This window comes from Pristiophorus japonicus, chromosome 21, assembly GCF_044704955.1.
Source record: "Pristiophorus japonicus isolate sPriJap1 chromosome 21, sPriJap1.hap1, whole genome shotgun sequence".
NCBI lineage: Eukaryota > Metazoa > Chordata > Chondrichthyes > Pristiophoridae > Pristiophorus > Pristiophorus japonicus.
Genome location: NC_091997.1, coordinates 4,813,545 through 4,839,948, shown reverse-complemented (window position 1 = coordinate 4,839,948; position 26,404 = coordinate 4,813,545). Strand labels below are relative to the sequence as shown.

The 26,404-nt window shown below is 44.1% G+C and overlaps 1 protein-coding gene across 1 annotated transcript in view; it reads left to right on the top strand.

The window, feature by feature from the left end:
• Window positions 1–22,469, top strand: part of znf385c (zinc finger protein 385C) — a 545,533-nt gene extending 523,064 nt beyond the window's left edge. Inside the window, exons 6-9 of the mRNA XM_070863987.1 lie at window positions 7,738–8,064; window positions 11,575–11,762; window positions 17,311–17,409; window positions 22,165–22,469. Coding sequence (XP_070720088.1) covers window positions 7,738–8,064; window positions 11,575–11,762; window positions 17,311–17,409; window positions 22,165–22,377 — 827 coding nt within the window. The 3' untranslated portion in view covers window positions 22,378–22,469. The remainder of the gene's footprint in view (window positions 1–7,737; window positions 8,065–11,574; window positions 11,763–17,310; window positions 17,410–22,164) is intronic.
• Window positions 22,470–26,404: the final 3,935 nt, after the last annotated feature.

Sequence of the window (26,404 nt, the reverse complement as noted above, 5' to 3'; positions counted from 1 at the left end):
CGAAAAGAATAACAAAAGAGAAATGGGGTTGAAATGTGACTTGGGCGGGGTTTGCAAAACAGGCGGGGGCCGAGACCCAGGGTCCGTATAAGGCCCGTTTCCGCCGTTTTTGCAGCAGCCATGCGGCGGAATCGAGTGGCCGCCACATTGCAGTCCATTGGCCCAAATTCAGCTCGGGGATTTTTCGGCCTGTCCCCACTGCTGCCGACGCCGCAAGCGCATCATCAAAGCGTGCACCGCCACTATCTCGCACCTACATTTTAATCCGCCCCAAATTTAGGTAAAAAAAAATCCACGAGCCGCTGGATGGTGCCCCCGACAGCTTTTTCTGTCGGGGCTCCTTGTCCTGTGTGTGTGCGCGGCCCGGCAGCGCGGTGGCCCTTCAAGGTGAGGGCCCACTGCCGCGGCTGCCGAGTTGTTATTTTTGCCGGCCGACTTCCCGATCGTCCGGCAAATTGTGGCCCCCGGGTTCGGCCGGGCCGCCAACAGGCAACCTGACACCCGCTCTTGGGTGCCAGGCCGCTGGCCCGGCCAAAACCCTCCCTGGTGGCCCAGTGGGCGAAGCTAAAAAAATCCCCGATTCTCTCCCCTTTAACGGAGGGAAGAGAGCGTGGTGACGCACACGCACAGTGACATCACCACCGCTACGCCGCTGAGTGACAGGGGCGGAGTCTCGATCCCGCCCCAACTTCCGTCCCTCAGCAGGACTTACCGACGCACTTCTGCCCCCACTATGACCGACTTCCGGTCCGACATCAAAAAAATTTCAAAGTGCCTAAAATCGATCCAGAGTTCACCTCATCGCTCCCGGCAGAAAAAAACAGGTAAGAAATCGTTGGTGCGCCAGCTTTATGGCGTGCCTGAAGTTCAGCACCGTGGATTGCAAAAGTTTCTATAGATATGTAAAGAGAAAAAGGTTAGTAAAGACAAACGTAGGTCCCCTGCAGTCAGAATCAAGAGAAGTCATAACGGGGAACAAAGAAATGGCGGACCAATTGAACAAGTACTTTGGTTCGGTATTCACTGAGGAGGACACAAACAACCTTCCGGATATAAAAGGGGTCAGAGGGTCTAGTAAGGAGGAGGAACTGAGGGAAATCCTTATTAGTTGGGAAATTGTGTTGGGGAAATTGATGGGATTGAAGGCCGATAAATCCCCAGGGCCTGATGGACTGCATCCCAGAGTACTTAAGGAGGTGGCCTTGGAAATAGTGGATGCATTGACAGTCATTTTCCAACATTCCATTGACTCTGGATCAGTTCCTATGGAGTGGAGGGTAGCCAATGTAACCCCACTTTTTAAAAAAGGAGGGAGAGAGAAAACAGGGAATTACAGACCGGTCAGCCTGACATCGGTAGTGGGTAAAATGATGGAATTAATTATTAAGGATGTCATAGCAGCGCATTTGGAAAGCGGTGACATGATAGGTCCAAGTCAGCATGGATTTGTGAAAGGGAAATCATGCTTGACAAATCTTCTGGAATTTTTTGAGGATGTTTCCAGTAGAGTGGACAAGGGAGAACCAGTTGATGTGGTATATTTGGACTTTCAGAAGGCTTTCGACAAGGTCCCACACAAGAGATTAATGTGCAAAGTTAAAGCACATGGGATTGGGGGTAGTGTGCTGACATGGATTGAGAACTGGTTGTCAGACAGGAAGCAAAGAGTAGGAGTAAATGGGGACTTTTCAGAATGGCAGGCAGTGACTAGTGGGGTACCGCAAGGTTCTGTGCTGGGGCCCCAGCTGTTTACACTGTACATTAATGATTTAGACGAGGGGATTAAATGTAGTATCTCCAAATTTGCGGATGACACGAAGTTGGGTGGCAGTGTGAGCTGCAAGGAGGATTCTATGAGGCTGCAGAGCGACTTGGATAGGTTAGGTGAGTGGGCAAATGCATGGCAGATGAAGTATAATGTGGATAAATGTGAGGTTATCCACTTTGGTGGTAAAAACAGAGAGACAGACTATTATCTGAATGGTGACAGATTAGGAAAAGGGCAGGTGCAAAGAGACCTGGGTGTCATGGTACATCAGTCATTGAAGGTTGGCATGCAGGTACAGCAGGCGGTTAAGAAAGCAAATGGCATGTTGGCCTTCATAGCGAGGGGATTTGAGTACAAGGGCAGGGAGGTGTTGCTGCAATTGTACAGGGCCTTGGTGAGGCCACACCTGGAGTATTGTCTACAGTTTTGGTCTCCTAACCTGAGGAAGGACATTCTTGCTATTGAGGGAGTGCAGCGAAGGTTCACCAGACTGATTCCCGGGATGGCGGGACTGACCTATCAAGAAAGACTGGATCAACTGGGCTTGTATTCACTGGAGTTCAGAAGAATGAGAGGGGACCTCATAGAAACGTTTAAAATTCTGACGGGTTTAGACAGGTTAGATGCAGGAAGAATGTTCCCAATGTTGGGGAAGTCCAGAACCAGAGGACACAGTCTAAGGATAAGGAGGAAGCCATTTAGGACCGAGATGAGGAGGAATTTCTTCACCCAGAGAGTGGTGAACCTGTGGAATTCTCTACCACAGAAAGTTGTTGAGGCCAATTCACTAAATATATTCAAAAAAGAGTTAGATGAAGTCCTTACTACTAGGGAAATCAAGGGGTATGGTGAGAAAGCAGGAATGGGGTACTGAAGTTGCATGTTCGGCCATGAACTCATTGAATGGCGGTGCAGGCTAGAAGGGCCGAATGGCCTACTCCTGCATCTATTTTCTATGTTTCTATGTTTCTATGAATCACATTTGCCGTCGGTATACGCCCTGTCCAATACTCTGATCCATTGAGGTCAACAGGCGACCAATGCGAGACCATCCATTTGGCATCCACGCCCAAATCAAATTTCAATTGGATTTAGACAAAAGAATGCAAGACAGAACATGGATTTGCTGGGTTTTTTATTATTTTAAGAAAGATACCTCTATAAATCTAGAGATGGAAACAGTTATTAGCCAAAGATTTATTTTCATTATTGTGTTTGGAAAGAAGTTGATACAAGGTGCTGTAAGCGCCCCACAAGAGCTTTATACTTTCATGAAAGGACTCTTTATAATGGCTAGAGCCTGTGCAACAACAATACGGCATTTCCTCCTGCCTGTCTTTATTTGTATTGAACAAAGAATAAATAGAACCGTGTTGGCAGGAATCGTGCAATGGATCTGGATAAGTGTAAAACAGAAAGTGACAAAATGATGGACTGTAAAAACATAAATAGATCCTGAGTAAAAGAAACAGCTAGACTATTATCAGCAATGAATTTTTTTTAATGTGTGGATATAGAGTAAAGCCATATCGTGATTCAGCACGCCTTACCCCATGGAAGAATTCTCTGCTATACTTCTCTATTCTATTTGTTATATTTCTCAGTTCCATCAGGCGACAAAAACACTGTTGGGTGCAGTTCCATTGGATGGCAAACATTACATACTGATGAAAGCTAGTGTGGCTGTAGCACAAGTGGCTCTGCTGATATTGAACCAACAAAAGACAGCTGATGTCAGATTGCATGGTGTTCGGTAGGGAATTCCAGGATATTGATCCAGTGATGATGAAGAAGTGGAGATATATGTCCAAATCAGGACAGTGTATGACTTGAAGGGAAATTTGGAGGTGATGTTGTTCCCATAATATTGTTGCTCTTCTCATTTTCGATGCTAGAGGTTGCAGAGGAGGGAATTGCTATCGAAGTAACCTAGATGAATTGCTGTACTGCATCCTATTGATCGTACATAAGGCAGCCGCAGTAGGCTGGTGGTGCAGGGGGTGGATATTGAGTCCAGTGGCAGGGGCACTGATCAAACAAACTGTTCTGCTTTGGATAATGTTGAGTGTCTTGAGTACTGTTGTGGCTGCACCTATTCAGGCATGGTAAGTAGTGAGTATTCAGTCATACTCCTGATTTGATCCCTGTAGATGGTGCAGAGACTTTGCGGAAGTGGGCGGGGGATCAGGAGGTGAGCCTGTCATAGAACACCCAGCTTCTGCCCTGCTCGTGTAGCCTTAGTGTTAATGTGGCTGGACCAGTTCTGCCTTTGGTCAGTAGTGACCCCAAGATATTGATGGTGGGGAACTCAGTGATGGTGGTGCCACTGAAGGTCATGGGGTGATCTGTTTTTTGTGGATAATACATATCTGGACAATCTTTCATGTTGTGGGATAAATGACAGCATCATAGCTGCACTGGAACTGCTTGGCTAGGGGAGTGGATAGCTCTGGTGCACAGATCTTCAACACTACAGCCAGGATGTTGTCCAGGGCCATAGCTTTTGCTTTGTATCTTTTGAAACTTTAGTGCTAAGTTGTGAAGGCTTTTGTGCTGTTGATCTGCACCCAATAAGAACTGAGTTGGGTCTAGCCAAACACAATTTACATCGGATTCTTACAGCCAATTGAGAGACACAACTTTCAACTCATCAGCCTGGGCTGGATTTGAATCTAACTCCTAGGTGTTAACCCACCACGTTACTCAATCTCTAATCACTTCATTTTCAAACATCACTACCAAATAAAAAGATAGATTACAACTATCAGAGACTTAACAAGGAATTAACTCTAATATGTAAGTTCAAAAAACATTTGTAGCGTCATCTGGGCCCTATCAATTACTGCTTTGTAATTTCCTCCATCTGGTACATATGGTCCTCTTTTTTCTTATGTTCTGCACATGTCCCTGTAAATAGAACTAAATAACTGATGAGGTGGCAATTCTAATTAGAAAGCTCAAAATAAGGACACATAATTAAGCCCTTTTCTTCTCCAGACTGTGCAATTTTCCCAAGGGAAAGTGCTGCAAAATTTATTCTTGCCTGCAAAGGTAATCAAGCTAAACTCCAGTATATTTAACCTCTATATTATCCAGCCCTGACCAATTGTCTATAGTTGACAACTGCATGGTCCCAACAGCGCAAGAACTGCCATGCCTTGGATTATTTTACCACATCCCCTTACACTTATGTTTATAACTTTCCATCCCATTCCTAACCCAATATTTTTCTAGCCCTTTTTAAGAGTTAATACTGTCAACTTTTGTTGTGAGTCGGTTCCACGTATTCAATACTCTGCTGGAAGACTTGTCAACTTAATACTTATACTTCAGTTCAGTGCACACAATTCAAGTTATGTAGCTTGGTTATACTGTATGGGGTATCTATATTACCCATGCCTTTCAATATTTTTTAAACCTGGCTTGTGTCCCCTCTCAGTCATCTTTTCTTCTGTGAGAGCATGTTCGATCTGTGAGCCTCCACATAACGCAGAAAGGCTAAAACAGTGGTGGACAAAAGCTACAGCTCATTCCAAGTGCAACATGATCATTATCGTGTCAGGATGATCAGAGTGCTACTTACAGCTCATAGCAGGGCCATAATGATATAGATGTTTAAAAGTCCTTTTCATTTGCCTAGAAATAAACCTGTTGCACATTATGTGCCAAATCTACTTGAAAGTCCTAAGTAGTCCATTTGATGTTATATTTAGTCATTTCAAAAGAAATCAAGCTCCACAGAATCTGCATACAAATACATAGCTTGTTTTCGTAATAGCTTGGAATGCCGCTGGTTTTAACCTTATGGTGGTTTTCAGAATGACAGGTCGGGGTAAATGCGATTGCTTATTCCTCTAACTGCTCCTGTACTCCCCACAGACAACTGTGAGTTGGCCCCTTTGAGCTGCAACATGGCAATCAAATCTCTGGATGTTAGATATTTAATATTTTTATTGCGTATCAAAATACATGAGATCAGTTGTACATAATTGTAGAGAGGATTTCTCTGCATGAAGTGATATATAACATCACACTTGGTATGAAATTGGACTTGCAATGTGCAACCAAATTGAAAATGAAATTTACATTTCATTTGAGAAGTATCAAATAATAAATTGCCTGGTATTACACCATATAAATGTTCTGGTACTTTCCGAATCTTTATTCAAATACCACAGCGAAGAATGTCACTATAAAATATAATATGAAGCTGTTTAAAGATTTTAGCCATAGTAGTTTTTTCCCTTGAGATTTTCATGTTTCATCTCTCAACAGGATAAGCTACAGCTATTTTCACAAAGCTAAAACAGGTATGGAATAAGCAGGCTTAAAATCAGAACACATGTAGCATTTCAACTCACTTGATGTGTTTTCTGAGAGTATTCCTCATTGATTTGAAATCGATCTATTAACTAAACAGCTATAATGGTGGGAGTGTATTTTTCTCATTAACATAAAAATGTATTAAAATTTATCAAATCCAAACTAATTGTTTACTCTTCACTCAATAATCTGGTTCTTCAATTTTTCCCCAAAGAAGCAAAGCCCTGGTTGGCTACAACATCCAGTGTACTAGTGAGCAAGGCCAGTGTACTAGTGAGCAAGGCCAGTGTACTAGTGAGCAAGGCCAGTGTACTAGTGAGCAAGACCAGTGTAATAGTGAGCAGGACCAGTATACTAGTGAGCAAGGCCAGTGTACTAGTGAGCAAGACCAGTGTAATAGTGAGCAAGACCAGTGTAATAGTGAGCGAGACCAGTGTACTAGTGAGCAAGGCCAGTGTACTAGTGAGCAAGACCAGTGTACTAGTGAGCAAGACCAGTGTACTAGTGAGCAAGGCAGACCAGGAAGGCCCCAAGTGCTACCACTTCCAGTTGCACATGAATGGGGTAGCGACAGATGTGACCAACATATCTCGAGGTTTGTTTGCACCTGATTTGTTGGCTCCTTACAAACTCCTCTTCCCAATCTCAATTATGCATTACATTCAGAATCTCCAAAGGGGTGTCCAGCTTCACCTCTTTGTAAGCTGCTATGGCAAAGCCAGTAGAAACCGAAAAAAAAACTTTGGCAGGGGAAAAACCCAAATGTGCAGAAATGAATGCCTGACCCAGCGTGGAGCATAATGCAGCCGAGGGTACCAAAACACTCAGAAAAAACAAAAGAAAACTTTCTTTGTCAATGCTTAAGATGGCCAACAAAACTGGCCTCTCCAGTTTCGGCTTCAATGCACCCAGTTTTTACAAAGTTGGACAGTCGGAAAATCAGAAGCCCACAAATCAGGTACACCAGGGTGGGCACTTTATTTTCCAAACCCTGGTGGCTGCAAATAAGACCCAGGCAAATTCATCCTCACTAGTTTTCCTGGTGAATTATGTGTTATTCAATAATGTTCTGAATTGAAAAGAAAATGTGAAGAGTTTGGCTGAAATCCATCAGTGATACCATCAGTACAACAGTTTATTTGGAACTTGAGAGCAACATAGCATTACATCTGTAATTTTAAGCTTTTGAACTTTAGAACTTTAATATGGGATCCACAACTTGTCAGTGTTGAAATTGCTCCTTGTAATTTAGATTGGGAAACTTGCTTTCAGTGGGAGGTGCTGACTTTATAATTCTGCGGTGTAGTATTGAATTTGCAGCATTTTGAAGTCTGAATGACATTTACCTTCTGAAGAGCCAACCTTTTCCAGTTAATTTACTTTTTACATTAACAGTGTTCACATTGTAGAAGATGATATTCCATAATAAGAACAAGCGGTTCAGACACTATGTTTGGAAGCTGCCGATAGACAAGAGATGTAGCAGATTATAAATCCAAAATGACTTAAATTAAGCATTAATATACGGAATACGTGAAAATAATCGAATTCAAATTTAAATGCAGCTCCTTCTCCGTCAAAAAAATATCGGTACATGTAAAAGGTTATACTCGCTCAACCTATTGTGTTCTTTGTTTGATTTGCAGAGGATTATCCGACAGCACCAACAGTTGAGAAAGCAAAAGGTAATACTACCTCATTGGTTCACGTATCAAAAATGTTTGTGATGGAATCTGCTGGTACCAAGACATCCGCTACATTCTCCTGTTCAGAAGCCACTAACGCCAGGTCGGAAAATGGCATCGCCACCTCAGTTGTACACACCGCAGAGATCATTAGAAGTGAGGGTACCGACAGTGTTAGCTCGGTCCCTGAGAGTGAGAAAGAGGGAGAGAAAACAAAACAACAGCTCTACTGTGCAGTTTGCAAAGTGACGGTGAACTCCGTATCGCAACTCGAGGCACACAACAATGGTAAGTGTCCTTACTGCTTGACCTCTGTGAAACACAGCTGTGTACAGTTATGTAGGAAAGAGTAACAGTGCCCAGAGGGAAAAGGAGTGATTTTTATTCAGGTGCATATTACACAAATTACAGCACAGAAACAGGCCATTAGGCCCAACTGGTCTATGCCAATGTTTTTGCTCCACACGAGCCTCCTCCCACCCTATTTCATTTAACCCTATCAGCATAACCTTCTATTGAGGGTGTCCTTGTAATATTTCCGCTGCCCACCTTTGGCTCATTTGCCGTGAAGGGTTTCCAAGTAGAGCGCCGAGTAGGACACACTCAAAGACTCCCTGATAAAGTGCAACGTCCCCACTGACACCTGGGAGTCCCTGGCTAAAGACCGCCCTAAGTGGAGGAAGCGCATCCGGGAGGGCGCTGAGCACCTCGAGTCTCAACGCCGAGAGCATGCAGAAATCAAGCGCAGGCAGCGGAAAGAGCGTGCGGCAAACCAGTCCCACCCTCCCCTTCCCTCAACGACTATCTGTCCCACCTGTGACAGAGACTGTGGTTCTCATATTGGACTGTACAGCCACCTGAGGACTGATGTTAAGAGTGGAAGCAAGTCTTCCTCAATTCCAAGGGACTGCCTATGATGATGATGATGAACCTTCTATTCCTTTCTCCCTCATGTACTAATCTGGCTTCCCCTCAAATTGTTTTAGTTCTGATTCCATTCCTGCCTCTTGTACAGTCACAATAAGCTCTCTTATCAGAAAACAACAGGTAGAGGTTTGTGTACCATCCTCAACCCACGATGTTGCACAACAGCTCTCATTGGGTTAATGCCACCAGTCCTCAGCTGGCTGAAAGATGGGGTACTGCATGACAACAGAGCATTCCATCTTGGAGGAGTCAAGTGAATCTGAGAAGACTAGTTGTTCTCCATAGTAGCACATCTCTTGACTGATAATCACATAAAGTATTACACCCATTACAGAGAGATTTGTACCCAGACTATCCTGCTATTTGTCTCTGGGAGGCATCAGCGGAGGAAGACCCTAAAAGTATGGTAGGGAATGGATTATGAATTTGAAGAAATTACTTAATCAAGAAAAAAGGAGCTTTAAATTAATCTACAAAGTACCGGTACATTAAAAATTGTGCCAATCTTATCCTTAAGCTTGTCCCGAAAGACTATAAAAAGGCAAAGTGCTAGGCTCGCACAATGGAACATTCATTTGGGCAAGATCCGGCCATTTCCTAAAAAACCATACCAGAGAACGAATTGAAACAGGAAATACCGGAAATATTTAGCAGCATCTGTGGAGAGAGAAACAGAGTTAAAGTTTCAGGGCGAAAATGAATTATCACTTTGAAGAGAGAAGGGATAAGGATCAAAAATTGCAAAATTAAAATAAAGATAATTGGTGGCCCAGCCAAAGGATTGTGAATTTGAATCCCATCCTTGACCAACTTTGTAAATCACCTGCTCTTATTGGTCAAAATTCACAACAGCTCTATCTGGATGCCAGGCGGGACCTTTAAATACCACCAGAACCACCAACTGAGAAGGAGGGGTAAGAACTGACAGCCTGAAGCAAGAAAACCAAAACCACAGAATGAATTAATACTGATTTGACATTTTATTGGCAAAAGAAAGAATTTGTTGATTTGGATCCTTCTGAGTAAAATATAGTGCTTGATTCCAAGATCCTCTTATTATTCAGACTCAGAAGGTCTGTGGTAGCGTGTATTGATCTTCTTTACACTGTTCCCTTTTCTTGCTTCAAACAGATAGTGACGAGGGTGTGGGAGGATTAGAACAATTGTGTGTAGCATTTAGTCATCTATCAGATTGTTCGCTCCATTCACTTAAGTAAAAGTGTAGGTCACCCTTGTGAAAGTACTTCTACTTGGAAATTAATGTCATTGACTCCAAAGTCAATGTGCAGTTATACTGTGGAGCCAACGCTGGTAATTGCACAGTTCCATTGAAGTAGATATAAAAGAAAGACTTGCATTTATATAGCGCCTTTCACAACCTCAGGACGTCCCAAAGCGCTTTACAGCCAATTAAGTACTTTTGAAGTGTAGTCACTGTTGTAATGTAGGAAATGCAAAGCCAATTGCGCACAGCAAGCTCCCACAAACAACAACATCATAATGTCCAAATAATCTGTTTTCATTAGTGTTAGATCCAAAAATGTACATCAATTGTATAGAATTGTTGGATGCCTGATGTCTGATGGGATATTTTGGTATGAGTTTAATAAACTCAATACTACAAAACAAGTAATTTCTCAAAAGAGGGAAGGCTAGAAATTACTGTTGCTCATAGCCGCAGGAAAATATTTAACACATTCATTGTTGTTCCTGTGTTCACTATTTCAACAGAAGCAATAAATTATGCAGATTAACACTTTCATTAAAGTAATGGGTGGAGGAATGTCATGCAAATGCATCAAACATGTTTCCACTATTATTGGGAAGTCTAATTTTTAGCCTGTCCAGTCTAGAAAAGAAATGAATGAACTAGCATTTCTCAATCTCAGGACATCCCAATGTGCTCTACAGCCAATGAATCTGCAACAACAAAAAATGACTTACATGTATATAGCATCTTTCCTGACCTCAGGACATTCCAAAACACCTTACAGCCAATGAAGTACTTTTGGAGTGTAGTCACTGTTGTAATGTAGGAAACGTGACCGCAATTGTGCACAGCAAGCTCCCACAAACAGCAATGTGATAATGACCAGATAATCTGTTTTTGTTATGTCGATTGACCAGGACACCAGGGATAACTCCCTTGTTCTTCAAAATTTAACATCTTATCTGAAAGATGGCACCTCTAACAGTGCAGCATTCCCTCAGCACTGCACTGGAGAGTCAGTCTAGATTTTTGTGCTCAAGTCTTTGGAGTGGGATTTGAAGCCACAACTTCCTGACTCAGAGGCAAGAGTGTCACTGAGTCAAATATGTTGACACCACTATCCTATAAAAATAAAAATGATTTACTGCTGCAATCATAGACATCAGCCGGGACTAGCCTCAAGCATCCTCCTGATCAGCTGCTGTAACTTCAAGGGAAAAGATCGGCTGAAACCCGGTTTATTCATCTACCCTGAGGTTTCCACTGAAGTTATAGCAGCCAATCAGGAAACGCCCCCATGTTCCACTAAGGAAATTCCCGGCAGTCTTTTTGTAAAACCTCCAACCATTAACACATAAACAAAGGGACAAGGCTCTAAAAAAAATGAGAAACATATTTTCAGATCAGAGCAAGGCATTAATGTATTCCAGTACGTTCTAAAGGAATTTGAATTTTAATCTTAAACAATCTGCAGTTGTAATACTGAAATGCTATTGGTAATTGAATTCACACAGTTGGTAATTGAATTTGAACAAGCTCACTGTGCAATGGTTTTGTTTGATCATATGTATTTATAAAAGCTTTGTGACTAGTGTTGCTGTAACTAAAAATGGCACAGTTAAAAGTCTGTTGTAAAATAGTTATTTGGTTGTTTTTTTTAGGGTCCAAGCATAAGTCAATGCTGCAGGGTCAGAACAGTCACAGCAGAAGAAGCAGACTGAGACTGTTCCCTCGGACTTTGTACAAAACCAAGCGGATTGGTAACAAGGGGAGCGTTGGCCTACAGAGCAAGGCTTTTCACTGTAATATCTGTGAAATATATGTCAACTCGGAAACACAACTCAAACAGGTGAGTTAAAGTTGGGATTATTTCTCCTGAGATTTATGAAGCTGAGGTCTTGAATTTCACTTTGTGCATTTGTCCAAAGAATTTCATTACTTAAAGAGTGCTTTTCATGGCTCAGTAGTTGACTGGGTAAATGCAGTTTCTAAAGCGACCTGTACAGTAAAGTTCGTACAATCTCTGGTCACGTGGAAGCAGATGGAACTTGCTTTACTGAATTCCAAGCAAGCAGTTTTAGTGCAGCTAATGTTCCTTTGTCCATTTGCAATCTATTCCAACCCTACACCCCAGCATGCACCCTCTATTCTTCTGACTCTCTGCCACCGGCCCCCCACCTCCTCCACTCTACTAGTCCCAGTCATCATCATCATAGGCAGTCCTTCGAAACGAGGATGACTTGCTTCCACGCCAAAATGGGATAAGTTCACAAGTGTTTAAATGAAGGACTTAATATTCCAGATCCCGAACTACATCTTGAAGGGTGGAAGATGCCTGTACTTGGATGTTTTTAACGTGTGGTGGCCGTTGAACACCAGCCACCACACGGGCTTGATAGAGCTAGGTCTTGGTCCAGTGGCAAGGATTACCCAAGACTAACTGGAGACCAGCTCTGCTGTACAGACCGAGCATGCGCACATATCGCAGTGTGGGCTGGGCCTGTGCTGCCCCTGGGCCCTTGCCTCTTCTGGGCCCCAGATTCACACCTCTCCTGGGCCCCGGTCACTTCCCTCTACAAACTCTTGCTGTTCCTTCGCCCCCTCCTGCTGTGCCTGCCCGCACTGCAATCAGCGACCTGGCTTCGCAGCCGTCGCCCTCCTGTAGCAGCACGCGCTGCTCCCTGCAGTGGTATGCCACCGTACGCTGCTCCCCCCAATGGCCCCGGCCTGCCGACGGTCCCGCAGGCCAGGACCGTAGTAGGGTTGCCAACCCAGCAGGATTTCTCTGGAGTCTACAGAAATTTAAGATTAATTTCCTGAACACTTCTGCGAGCAACTTAGGAGGAAAATCTTACGGGCATTAAAAAAATTATGTTTTTTTTCATATTCTTGAAATACTTTTGTTTATTAGTTATAGAAATATTGGAAGTGTAAAAAAAAAATCTATTTGATGATGTCGGGCTGTCAGAGGTGGGAGGTCTTGTGACTAAACCTTCAGGAACACGTCCAACCAGAGTTGGTGACCCTAGCCAGCAGAGGTTACAGCCACCACCCCCTTGAGTCTGCAATTCTCCTCCGCTTCGCTATCTTTTGCTCCATGAAAGCCTATTCAAAAACAACCATTTTGACCTTGCCCCTCATTTCTCTCCCTCTTCCAGCTCAGGTTCTCCAACTTCCCTGTAAAGCATCGTGGGATGTTTCATTACGGGAAAGGTGGTACAAAGTTGTGAGCTGTTGTTATTAATTTTTAAAATTGGACCTTTGCTTGGTCTCATTTAACTAAAAATGTCAACCTCTGCAACTCTCTGACCCTAACCCTTCCCCCTTGACTACTCACTCCAGCAACATCGCCCTAATACAACCTCTATGGCCACGACGTCTTTGCTAGTTGTATAAGGCCCTAAATACACACAATTTCTCAATACATACAATAACTCAACTCAATACCTAACAATACCTAACAGGATTATATACAGTGAGTGACTCATCCGTGCATACCTGAAAACTTCAAACAAAATATACAGAGGCTAACATGCAAACTAGTTTAATTAGACAAATACACCCTTCAACTATGTTTCACTCTTTAACAATCACTGAAAAGGTCATTCAATGGCAAAGAATAAATCCATCTGGTTACATAAAATATTCAGAAAAACTATGAAGCTATAGATTTTTAGAAATATGTTAATTGTTGTGTTCAGGTAATTTGTATATACATTAGCTGTGTTTAATGATTGGGCTAAATATCAGCTTCAGGATTTATTTGTACAGTGTACAAGGCTCAAGCTTTAGAAAGAATAAAAAGAAAGACTTGCATTTATATAGCACCTTTCACAACCTCAGGATGTCCCAAAGCGCTTTACAGCTAATGAAGTGCTTTTGAATTGTAGTCACTGCTTTAATGTGGGAAACATAGCAGCCAATTTACGCACAGCAAACTCCCACAAATAGCAATGTGATAATGACCAGATAATTTTTTTTTTTATGATGTTGATTGAGGAATAAATATTGGCCAGGAAACCCTGCTCTTTTTCGAAATAGTGCCGTGGAATCTTTTACGTCCACCTGATAGAGGAGATGGGGCCTCAGTTTAATGTTTCATCCAAAATATGGCATCTCTGACAGTGCAGCACTCCCTCAGCACTGCACTGGAATGTCAGCATAGATTTTTGTGCTCAAGTCTCTGGAGTGGGACTTGAACCCACAACCTCTGACTCAGATGCAAGAGAGCTACCAACTGAGCCATGAATAAACGAGATTTTAGGCTAAAAGAGGTACTTTAAAAAAATACTTTTCTTACATTTCCTCTATCTCTGATTCTCCTTTCATAACTGCAACTATTAACCTTCAGCCAAGGAGCCCGTAAGCTGAATTACTGAGTGTTGAGCTGTGATTCAATGCTGCCCGACAGATCAGCCAGGGAGAGGAACATAGGAGAGGTGTATTTCCTTCAGTTTCCACCGCTAGCTGAGAGCCAATGAAATTCATCACCATTCTGATTGCCAATTTGGAGTGTCAACTTTTACTGAGACATAAAAGCTGCAGTCACATTGACATAAAGCAAAACCTTCACTGATACATGACCAGGCGATTTCTTGTTGTTCCTTCACTGTTATTGTAGACTCACAAAACTTTTGGAGCTTCATGTTGCACTAAAAGTTACACTATGCTGCGAAATATTCTATGCCTTGTGCTCTGATTATCATCCAGAGGCTCTGGCATTGTGATGCAGTGGTGTTTCCTCTGCTGAAATATAACCAAAGTATGTAGAGGAAAAATCTATGTGCAATCATTTTGAGATAGCAAACCAACATTCACAAATTGTTCAATGTGCTTCAGCATTACGCGTTAATATTTTGACATCTCGGGATGTGGGTGTTACCAGCAAGGCCAGCATTTATTTCCCATCCCTAGTTTCCCTTGTGATGTTGGTGGTGGTGAGCTGCCTTCCTGAACCACTGCCATCCACGTGGTGAAGATACTCCCGCAGTGCCATTCCGTAGGATTCTAGGATATTGACCCAGAAACCATGAAGGAACAGCGACATATGTTGGAGTGTTCCATGGTGGATATCATGCTACTACTCTCAATAGAAATACACAAACCTTCCCCATACTTCCATGGATATTATCAGCAGCCCAGCAAAGTTAATTAGATTGATATATGGAAATGATTGGAGAAAGTCAACACAAATGTAATAGAGATCCAGTTGAAGATTGCAGGTCTGATTCTGGCAAGACTTCTGATGTAAGCAACTGCCATTGATTGGCTGTCCCGGATACATGCAGAACCTCCGTGACTCATCTCCACAGCAGCCAAAGTGGACCCAAGAGAAGCTGGGATTTCTAAGGGCTTTACAGCAGTTAAATATCCTACAGTGTTTTTGAGCTCTGCAAAGTCAGAGAGAGCTGGCATTGGTAGGTGCTCAGATATCTCCTAGGTGAACTAGATAAAAATCTGTAGTAGCTGAGGTTCTATAAAAGAGATCTTGTGAGGAGTAAGATGAAGAGATGGAAGCAAGCTGCTGAAGACTGTAAAAGGATTCTGAGAATCTACTGTTGCAATTAAATAGAAAGAAAAAAGAAAGACTGCCACTTGTTTAGCATCTTTCACGACCAGCAGACATCTCAAACGGCAGATATTGATCAGGCAAGGCAAGATCACAGATGTTTTTGAGCTTTTCGTTGATTACAACTGAACTAAATTACAGAACAAAGTAAGGTTACCGTGGCAGTTAATAAGCAATACCTTTATTTTTTAAATTGTAGCTTGCCCCTTGCACTTCTGATAAGGAACATATTACTGATAATGTAATGTCTGATAGATGAAGTCATTATAGGGCTCGCCCTTTTGCAATAGATCTGTTTAACAGATTAAAAGGTTATGGCAAAATGTAAATGTTATTTAAAAGTTGTATGAAGACAAGGGGCTAGCAATATAATCACATTATTGTGCTTTCAGTAAAATTACTGAACAAAGTACTTCTTTCAAGCACTCTGTTTATTTTTAACAAAAGCAGAAATTGCTGGAAACACTCAGTGGGTCAAGCAGTATCTGTGGAGAGAGAAATAGAGTTAACATTTCAGCTCGATAACCTTTCATCAGAACTGGAAAAAAAATTAGGTGTGTGACAGGTTTTAAGCAAGTGCAGAGGCAGGGGAAAGGAGCAAAGGACAAAAGGGAAGGTCTGTGATAGGGTGCAAGGCAGGGGAGATTAAGGGGCAGAAATTGCCCTCCGCCGGAAACGGGGCACACCTACCGTTTTTGATTAGACTATTCCTGCACTAAAAAAACATTTGAATTCGACAATAATTTGAATGAAAAAACACATATCAGCAGTTGGGAATTTAGTACAAAAAAAAAATTGTTGAATTATCAGATAATTTGAATGAAGTAAGTTTGAATTATAAGGCGTGGATGTTACTTGGATGACGTTTGTTGCCAGTTAAGGCTCACAACACCCATTGGGAAGTGTTCTGGCCGGCGCAATGGATGCGGTGGCCTAGCCGGTGAAATTCAGGTCCTCGGGAATGGGGGGAGGGGGGATTCCAGCGGGGCGGAAGTGGATCATCTTGGGGGCGGAAGTGGGAGCAGAGCGCAGTGGTCTTCACTAGCGGTGCGGAAATGGGGGGGGTGGGACGGAGTGTCTGCAGATGTCAGTCATGGCGCTGGTGCGTCACACCGACTCTCCCCTTCAGTTAAAGGGGAGGGCCGCTGCAAACTGTGCATTCATTTTAGTTCAGTCCACTGGGTCAGCAGGGAGGGTATCGGCCGGGCCGGGGGCCTGGCACGTAAGAGGGGTCGCCAGGCTGCCTGTTGGTGGCCCAGCCCAACCTGGGGGCACAATTGTCGGGCCGACCTGGCAGTTGGTCGACAAAACAAAATAACATGGCAGCCACGGAAGCACGCCCTCCCCTTTAAAGGCGGCCGTGGTACCATTTCACAGCGAGTGCATCGAGAGTAAAAGCTGTCGAGGGCATCGGCCGGTGGTGGGGCTGCTCCCCCGGGGCAATTGCGGGTAAGGGCCAATTTCGCGAGGGCAGGCCCCACCCAACGGTAAGGGGTCGGCGCATGCACGCCGCGGCGGGAAAACAGGCAGAGTGGTCCCGGACACTCCGCTCCTGAGGAAGGGCAATTGTTAAAATGGCCCTCCGTGGTCGCTGCTTTCTGGCAGTCAGAGGCCTTATTGAAAGGGGCAATTTCCGCCCCTAAATGTCTAGAGGAGCTGTAGATGGCAAGAATCACCAACAGCTGCTGTCCATTCCTCTCTCCACGGACGCTGCCTGACCTGCTGCGTATTTCCAGCATTTTCTCTTTTTAATAGAGATTTCCAGCATCCGCAGTATTTTGTTTTTGTATTGCTGTTTATTTTTAAGTCTGTTTGATTTCCAATGCAGCATATGACCAGTAGAAGACATAAGGAGAGGCTTACAGGAAAACCATCCAAGCCCAAATACAGTCCTTATACCAAGCTTCAACAGACTGCGGTGTTAGCAGTGAGTAATCTAATCCCAGTTTGTTTATTGACATTTTCGGAGGATTGCGGAATGATTGCAAGTTTATAACCACGTTGGGTGCTGCCTCCATAGAGGCTCCGATGCATTCTGACCATATTACATTGGCTGCCCTACCCCAAAGACTGAACACTGTCACATACACTGAACAGTCCATGGGAGCTTGTAATATCACATTACAACAAACAAAAACATTATAATATTTATCGTGATAGATCAACAAAAAATGGTTTGAGTAGAACTCCGCTACGCAAATAGAATTCAGTTGTTACTGGGTATTACCTGTACTCTAATGTACCATTTCTCTCTCAACACTTTGAAAGTAATTCTGTAAAGGGGGCTTTGATCCAGAAGCTGTATTTTTATTGATAATCTGCTCAATGCAGACTTCCATGAGCCATAGTTAACAATGATCCCAACTGCCATAATCTGTTTACGACACTGCCATCATCACTTGGTGGAATGTTAAACTCAGACCAGAGATTTTATAAACCAAAACAACTAAAAAAAAATACTTTTTTTAAAATAACAAATATATGCAAAAAGAAGCATAAATTAATTTGGTAATATTAAAACAATACAATAACCCAACATAAATGTATTGAGCAATGTCCACAAGGTCCGAATTGCTTTATTCAGAATGTAACTTCTGTAGAGGTTCTGAGAAAGTCCTTTTAAAAAAAAAAAATCTGCAGGTGGGCAAATATTGCCTGACTTCATCCTCTTGGACCCAGGTGATCTCCATGTTGAAGAGACCATTTCTCATGAGGTACATAACGTTACTTTTACTTGACCGAGTTTCTCCTCCTGACGCAATCTCGGAGTTTAGAATCAACTAAACAGCTGCAGCATAAATCTACGTTTTATCCTAGAAAATATCTTTGACGTTGGGATAAAGTTGCACTTCAAAGGTACAATGAACGTCACTTGCTGTAGAACAATGATGGCTGTCATTTGAAAAGATACACTCAGAAGAGTTAAATAATCCTTGCCACTGGATAAAGGCCTAGCTCTGTCAAGCCCGTGTGGTGGCTGATGTGCAATGGTCACCACACGTTAAAACAAAATCCACGTACAGGCTTCTTCCACCCCCTCAATTGGAGTTCAGGACTGGAATTTCGGGTCCTTCATTGAAACATCTGTGAACTCGTGGAAGCAAGTCATCCTGTTCGAGGGACCGCCTCTGATGATATGATGATACAAAGTGTATTGCATTTGCTTCATGGGTTCTTTGCTTAAGAATTCATAGCAACACATTGCTATTAAGAACTAGTTGGTTTATTAACAAAGGTTTCACAATCACACTACACATTACCAGGCCAGGCCAAAATCCCCAGCATTGAAGCACTGACCACACTTGACCAGCCCTGCTGGACAGGCCACATTGTTCGCATAGAAACATAAAAACATAGAAAATAGGTGTGGGAGTAGGCCATTCGGCCCTTCGAGCCTGCACCGCCATTCAATAGGATCATGGCTGATCATTCCCTCAGTAACCCTTTCCTGCTTTCTCTCCATACCCCTTGATCCCTTTGGCCGTAAGGGCCATATCTAACTCCCTCTTGAATATATCCAATGAACTGGCATCAACAACTCTCTGCGGCAGGGAATTCCACAGGTTAACAACGCTCTGAGTGAATAAGTTTCTCCTCATCTCAATCCTAAATGGCCTACCCCTTATCCTAAGACTATGTCCCCTGGTTCTGGACTTCCCCAACATTGGGAACATTCTTCCTGCATCTAACCAGTCCCGTCCTGTCAGAATCTTATACGTTGCTATGAGATCCCCTCTCATCCTTCTAAACTCCAGTGAATACAGGCTCAGTTGATCCAGTCTCTCCTCATATGTCAGTCCAGCCATCCCTGGAATCAGTCTGGTGAACCTTCGCTGCACTTCCTCAATAGCAAGAACGTCCTTCCTCAGATTAGGAGACTAAAACTGACACAATATTCCAGGTGAGGCCTCACCAAGGCCCTGTATAATTGCAGTAAGACCTCCCTGCTCCTATACTCAAATCCCCTAGCTATGAAGGACAACATACCAGTTGCCTTCTTCTGCGCCTGCTGTACCTGCATGCCAACTTTCAATGACTGATGAACCATGACACCCAGGTCTCGTTGTACCTCCCCTTTTCCTAATCTGCCACCATTCAGATAATATTCTGCCTTCGTGTTTTTGCCCCCAAAGTGGATAACCTCACATTTATCCACATTATACTGCATCTGCCATGCATTTGCCCACTCACCTAACCTGTCCAAGTCACCCTGCAGCCTCTTAGCGTCCTCCTCACAGCTCACACCGCCACCCAGTTTAGTGTCATCTGCAAACTTGGAGATATTACACTCAATTCCTGACACAAGACTCCCAAGCAAGCGCTCTACTCGGAACTCCTTCACGGCAAACGAGCCAAAGGTGGGCAGAGGAAACGTTACAAGGACACCCTCAAAGCCTCCCTGATAAAGTGCAACATCCCCACTGACACCTGGGAGTCCCCGGCCAGAGACCGCCCTAAGTGGAAGAAGTGCATCCGGGAGGGCGCTGAGCACCTCGAGTCTCATCGCCGAGAGCATGCAGAAATCAAGTGCAGCGGAAAGAATGTGCGGCAAATCTGTACCACCCACCCCCTCCCTCAATGACTATCTGCCCCACCTGTGACAGGGACTGTGGTTCTCGTATTGGACTGTTCAGCCACCTAAGAACTCATGTTAAGAGTGGAAGCAAGTCCTCCTCGATTCCGAGGGACTGCCTATGATGATGATGACACATTACCAGTTCATCCACTAGGCTCACAATTGTATACCCTAGACCCAACTGACTGTGGTTTTATTGGGTCGTGTGAACATCATGTGACTGGCTAAGCCACTCACAATGCAACTGCTCTACAAATCTGTGAGCATCCTCACAGGTGCATACACTATACAAAGTACAATTGAAAATATATATTGTACCTGATCTGGAAGTGCCTTATAAGATCCAACTTCCACTACTGAGATCTTAAAGAACACAACATCTACCTCCTTCTCTCCAGAAAGGTTGAGCCCAGATTTTTTTTTTAGATTTTGGAATTTTGAATTGCATAATAAAAGCTATAACGTATGAGGAAAAATACAAATAAAGTTTTTAAAAAAGGGTCAACTTCACCTATATATAGTAATATTACAACAGTAACAAAACCCAGGTCAAGATGTATGATATAGTAGGTATTAGGCAGTCCCTTGGGGTGGAGGATGACTGCTTCCAGACCAAAACATTCGTTCTCAGGTGTTTCCATGAGGGACCTGAGGTTCCAGGTCCCGAACTTCATTTTGAAGGTTGGAAGATGTCTGTGCGTGAATTATTTTAACGTGGGGTGGCCGTTGCACACCAGCCATTACATGGGCTTGACAGAGCAAGGTCTTGGTCCAGTGGCAAGGAGATTCAAGACGACTTGAGACCAGGCTCCGCTGCACGGGCCTAGTGCGCACACATACTCATAGGACACAGTGTGGGCCTCACGGCCTCGCTGTTGGCCCAGGCTGCACCCTCCCAGGGCCCTGACCCCATTGTTGTTACACACTGCACCACTCTTGGGCCTTGACCTCGCTGCTGGGCTCCAGCTCGTTCCTGGGCCCCGACCCCGCCACTCCTGGGCCACGATGTCATCAGGTCAGGATGATATCAGTAATGAGACACCAGAGCCTTTGAGGGGATTGGTATATTGAGATTATTTCCACAGGAGCAGAGAAGGCCAAGAATACATTTATTGGAGGTTTTTTAAATTACGAAGGTTTTATTTGTAGGGTCATGCTATTGCCTCTGGTTGGCGAATTTGTGACGAGGGGTTATCAATTTAAAATTGTCACTGAAAAAATTAGTAGAGAGATTGGGAGAAATTTCTTTACAGAGGGTTATTAGAGCATAAAATAGTTTGCCACAGGGAGAACATGAGGCAGAGACCATTGTATCTTCTGAAGGACAAGTGGTTCAGTATTTTAAGCAGAGAAAGATACAGAGCAATCGGAAGAGAGCTGGTCAGTGTTTTGGATTGCTCTAGCAAAGAGCCAGTACAGATGGGCTGAATGGCCTCCTTCTGTGCTGTAAAGAACATAAGAAATAGGAGCAGGCCCTTATCTTTCAAAAATCTGTCTACCTCCACCTTAAATATATTCAATGATCCAGCCTCCAGAGCTCTCTGGGGTAGAGAATTCTAAAGATTCACGGCCCTGAGAGAAGAAATTCTTCCTCATCTCCGTTTTAAATCGATGACCCCTTATTCTGAAACTATGCCCCCTAGTTCTAGATTCCCCCACGAGGGGAAACATCCTCTCTGCATCTACCCTGTCAAGCTCCCTCAGAATCTTATACGTTTCAATAAGATCACCTCTCATTCTTCTAAACTCCAATGAGTATAGGCCTAACCTGCTCAACCTTTCTTGAGCAGGTTAGGCCTATACTCATTGGACAACCGCATCATCTCAGGAATCAACCTCGTGAACCTTCTCTGAACTGCCTTCAATGCAAGTATATCCCTCCTTAAATAAGGAGACCAAAACTGCACGCAGTACTCCAGGTGTGGTCTCACCAACACCCTGTACAGTTGTAGCAGGACTTCCCTACTTTTATACTCCATATGCTCAATATGTTAAGAGTCCTGACGAGGACTAAGCTGAGGAGAACCATAAGAAGTCTATTTAAGTCCGGTATTGGCAGGAATGGTTGAGACAACTTAATCATTTTTATGTGTTTTCTTTCCACAGACAAAGTTGGCTTTTCAGAAGCATCTCGCAAAACCATTGGCAACTGGTTTCTTACCAAACCCTCTAACAGCAGCTGCTGTCTGTGCTTTGCCAAACCTCGCCCTTCGACCGACCACACTCTTCCAGACACCATTTCTTGGGCCAGCCTTCTTCAGAGCCACTCCAGGTCCTCTGAGGGCAACACATACACCATTTATTTTTGCACCATATTGACTTCAGGGTTCAAATCATTAGACATTTTGGAAAATAAAAGGGAACTATGCAGTCATAAATGTGAACATTATAAGTTATGCATGGCAGAACTCTGCCTCCTTGCTTAAAAATCTATTATCAGCAGTTTTATACTGCAAATATATTTAGATGAACTTCATATTAAGAAAATATGGTTTCAGTTACAAAATCTATTACAGAGCTGATGTAGATGTGCGTAGATTTCTGGTAGAACCATGGATTACCAGTCTTTTTTGCACAATATTTTTGTGAGTTCTTTAACATGTGTCAGTCATTAGCAAAGGTATTCTGTGTGAGGGCGGTTTTTTTTATAGAAAAAGAAACAAAAATCTGAAAAAAAAGAACATTTTGAAGAAAAATGATTTTGAAACCAAAATGGTTGATGAAAAATCAGTAGCACATTACAGGGCTTGCTGTTGTCCAAGGAAGGAAACATGAACCCATAGCACAAGCGTGGTCCCAGTTCAATCGCCTGTTTGGGTTGATAACATGGAGGAAATGAAATATCACCCCCATGGCAGCTAAGAGTACTTTCTTGATATAGAAGTTCAGGAGGCAACTTGAAGGCAATACCAAGAAGTCCAGTATTACAACTGACTTTCCTGTACTGGCCCATCATCCGGCAGTTATCATCACCCATCATCCTGGGAGCTCCACAAATCTCAAGCCCATGTGTAACGGCTGGAAGTGGATACAACAGAATATTATCTGAAACATTTCAGGGTTTAGTGTATTTGATGATAATTGGAATAATGAGCACACTGTCTATGTGTACTGAGTTTATTGCTGTCTGCTCTCGCAGACCCAACAAGAAAATAATGGTGAAAGACGGCATCAAATAACCATATCATATGTTCCAGCATTTTAGATGAATAGGTTACCACCATTTTTAATAAATTCTATTTAAAACATCTTGATAACATTCAAAGCGAAATTATTTGCTTAAAATATTAGTTTATGTTTTATGTCACACAGGCCATTTAATTTTCTGGCAAAGTTCATGTTTTAATGTTGAATAGTTTCAAAAACTATAGAGGTACATTTTATACGTGTAAGTGCCAACTTTGTTGAAAGGGTCATACACATTTATACAGCAGCTTTGAGATTGCGCAAAGCACTTCAGATAATAAATAGTATTTGAAGTGCAGTGACAGCAAATCAAAATTAAATCTGATTCAAATTATTTTGAGTTAGACCAAAACTCATTACTTGGTATTCACTATTTTACGCCAAAGCCCCAGTTTTATTCATTTGAGGATTGGAATTTGGTTCAATCATGCTGGCCGGAATTTCAATCTGGAGGCGGGACAGGAGCGGGGATGGGGGTGCAGGGCTGGAAAGCCTCAGGAAACAAGGGAGAATGGAAGGGCACCATTAGCATTTGAAATCACTGATTACCACCCGCAGCCAGCCAGATGGAGAGGCTGCCTGACTGTGGGCAGGAGGGCCTACAGCCCCAGAACACAGAAAGGAAGGAGGGAGGTGATACGTCCTTACTACACAGTATAAATGCACACGAGGCCCATGCTTGAGAGAAGGTCAGTCTGTGACCTGTCCTTTATTCCTTAGCACTCAAGTGATGAAGGTGGGTGGAGCTTCCCCTTTTATACCTGAAGGTCCAGGTTAGGAGTGTCTCCCACCTAGTGGTCAGTGTTCTCACAGTGTACAACTTAGGTCAGTTTATACATGGGTTACAATGCTGGTTGAATACATGACATCACCTCCCCCCCAAAGTCTTATTGGGATCACAGGTTAAGTCTCTCTGGTGTTTACGCTCCCTTGTAGAGCGCCTGAGTTGGGGCTCCGGTTGTTGGGCGCTGGCCTGAGTGTCTGCTGTTTGCGGTGCCTCAGGCTTGTCCGGACTGCCCACAGTGATTGGGCTCTCCTCCCTTTGGTTCTGGTGTTCGGTCACCTGTGGTGGAGTGAACTCTACAGCATGTTCTTCCTCTGCTTCTTCTATGGGGTTGCTGAACCTCCTTTTTGTTTGATCCACGTGTTTGCGGCAGATTTGTCCATCGGTAAGTTTAACTACCAGAATCCTATTTCCCTCTTTGGCAATCACAGTGCCTGCGAGCCATTTGGGCCCTGCACCGTAGTTGAGGACAAAAACAAGATCATTTACTTCAATACATCGCACCCTCGCATTCCTGTCATGGTAGTCATATTGTGACTGGCGCCTGCTCTCGACAATTTCTTTCATGGTGGGGTGTATAAGGGACAGCTGGGTTTTGAGCGTCCTTTTCATTAGCAGCTCTGCGGGTGGAACTCCTGTGAGCGAGTGTGGTCGGGATCTATAGGCCAACAGGAGGCATGATAAACGGCTTTGTAGAGAACCCCCTTGGATTCTGAGCATCCCCTGTTTGATTATCTGCACGGCTCGTTCTGCCTGGCCGTTTGAGGCCGGCTTGAACGGTGCCGTTCTGACATGGTTGATTCCATTGCCTGCCATGAAGTCCTGGAATTAAGTGCTTGTGAAGCACGGGCCATTGTCGCTGACCAAGACGTCTAGTAGACCGTGGGCGGCGAACATTGCCCGTAGGCTTTCTACCGTGGCAGAGGCTGTGCTTGAATTTAAAATGACACACTCGATCCATTTGGAGGAGGCGTCTACTACAACCAAAAACATTTTTCCCATGAAAGGACCTGCGTAGTCCACATGGATGCATGACCAAGGCTTGGCGGGCCATGGCCAGGGACTAAGGGGGGCTTTCCTGGGTGCATTGTCCAGCTGGGCACACGTGTTGCACCTGCGAACACAAAGTTCCAGATCTGAGTCTATCCCTGGCCACCAAACATGTGATCTGGCAATTGCCTTCATCATGACAATGCCCGGGTGCTCATTGTGGAGTTCTCTGATGAACACCTCTCTGCCCATCTGGGGCATGATTACTCGGTTTCCCCACAGTAGGCAATCGGCCTGAATCGAGAGTATATCCTTGCGCCTGTGAAATGGTTTAAATTCCTCAGGGCATGCCCTGTACGTGGCTGCCCAGTCCCCATTCAGGACACATTTCTTGACGAGAGACAATAGCGGGTCTCTATTTCTCCAGACTTTAATCTGACGGGCTGTCACGGGTGAGCCTTCGCTTCCGAAAGCTTCAACAGCCATGACCATCTCAGCAGCATGCTCGGTAGCCCCCTCAGTGGTGGCTAGTGGGGGCCTGCTGAGTGCATCGGCGCAGTTTTCGGTGCCCGGTCTGTGCCGAATTGTATAGTCATAGGCGGCTAACGTGAGCGCCCACCTCTGTATGCGGGCCGATGCGTTTGCATTTATGGCCTTGTTGTCAGCCAAAAGGGACGTTAGGGGTTTGTGATCTGTCTCCAGCTCAAATTTCGTGCCAAACAGGTACTGGTGCATTTTCTTTACCGCATATACACATGCGAGCGCCTCCTTTTCTACCATCCCATAACCCCTTTCTGCCTGGGACAGACTCCTGGAGGCATAAGCTACCGGCTGTAACTGACCCTTGACATTGACATGCTGCAACACACACCTGACACCATAGGACGACGCATCGCACGTTAACACAAGTTTCTTACATGGGTCATATAGCGTTAACAGATTGTTGGAACATAACAAATTGCGTGCTCTATTCAAAGCCCTTTCCTGGCTGTCCCCCCAGACCCATTCGCGACCTTTGCGTAAGAGCACGTGTAGCGGCTCTAGCAGCGTGCTCAATTTGGGAAGAAAGTTACCAAAATAGTTCAGGAGCCCCAGGAACGAACGCAGCTCCGTCGTGTTACTGGGTCTGGGTGCTCTCTGGATCGCTTCCGTCTTGGACGCAGTAGGGCTAACCCCGTCTGCTGCTACCCTCATCCCCAGGAATTCTACCTCTGGAGCTAGGAAGACGCACTTCGCCTTTTTCAGTCGCAGCCCTACCCGGTCCAGTCTGCGTAGCACCTCCTCCAGGTTGTGGAGGTCTTCTTCAGTATCGTAACCCGTGATGACGATGTCGTCCTGAAAAACCACCGTCCCTGGAATCGACTTGAGGAGGCTTTCCATATTTCG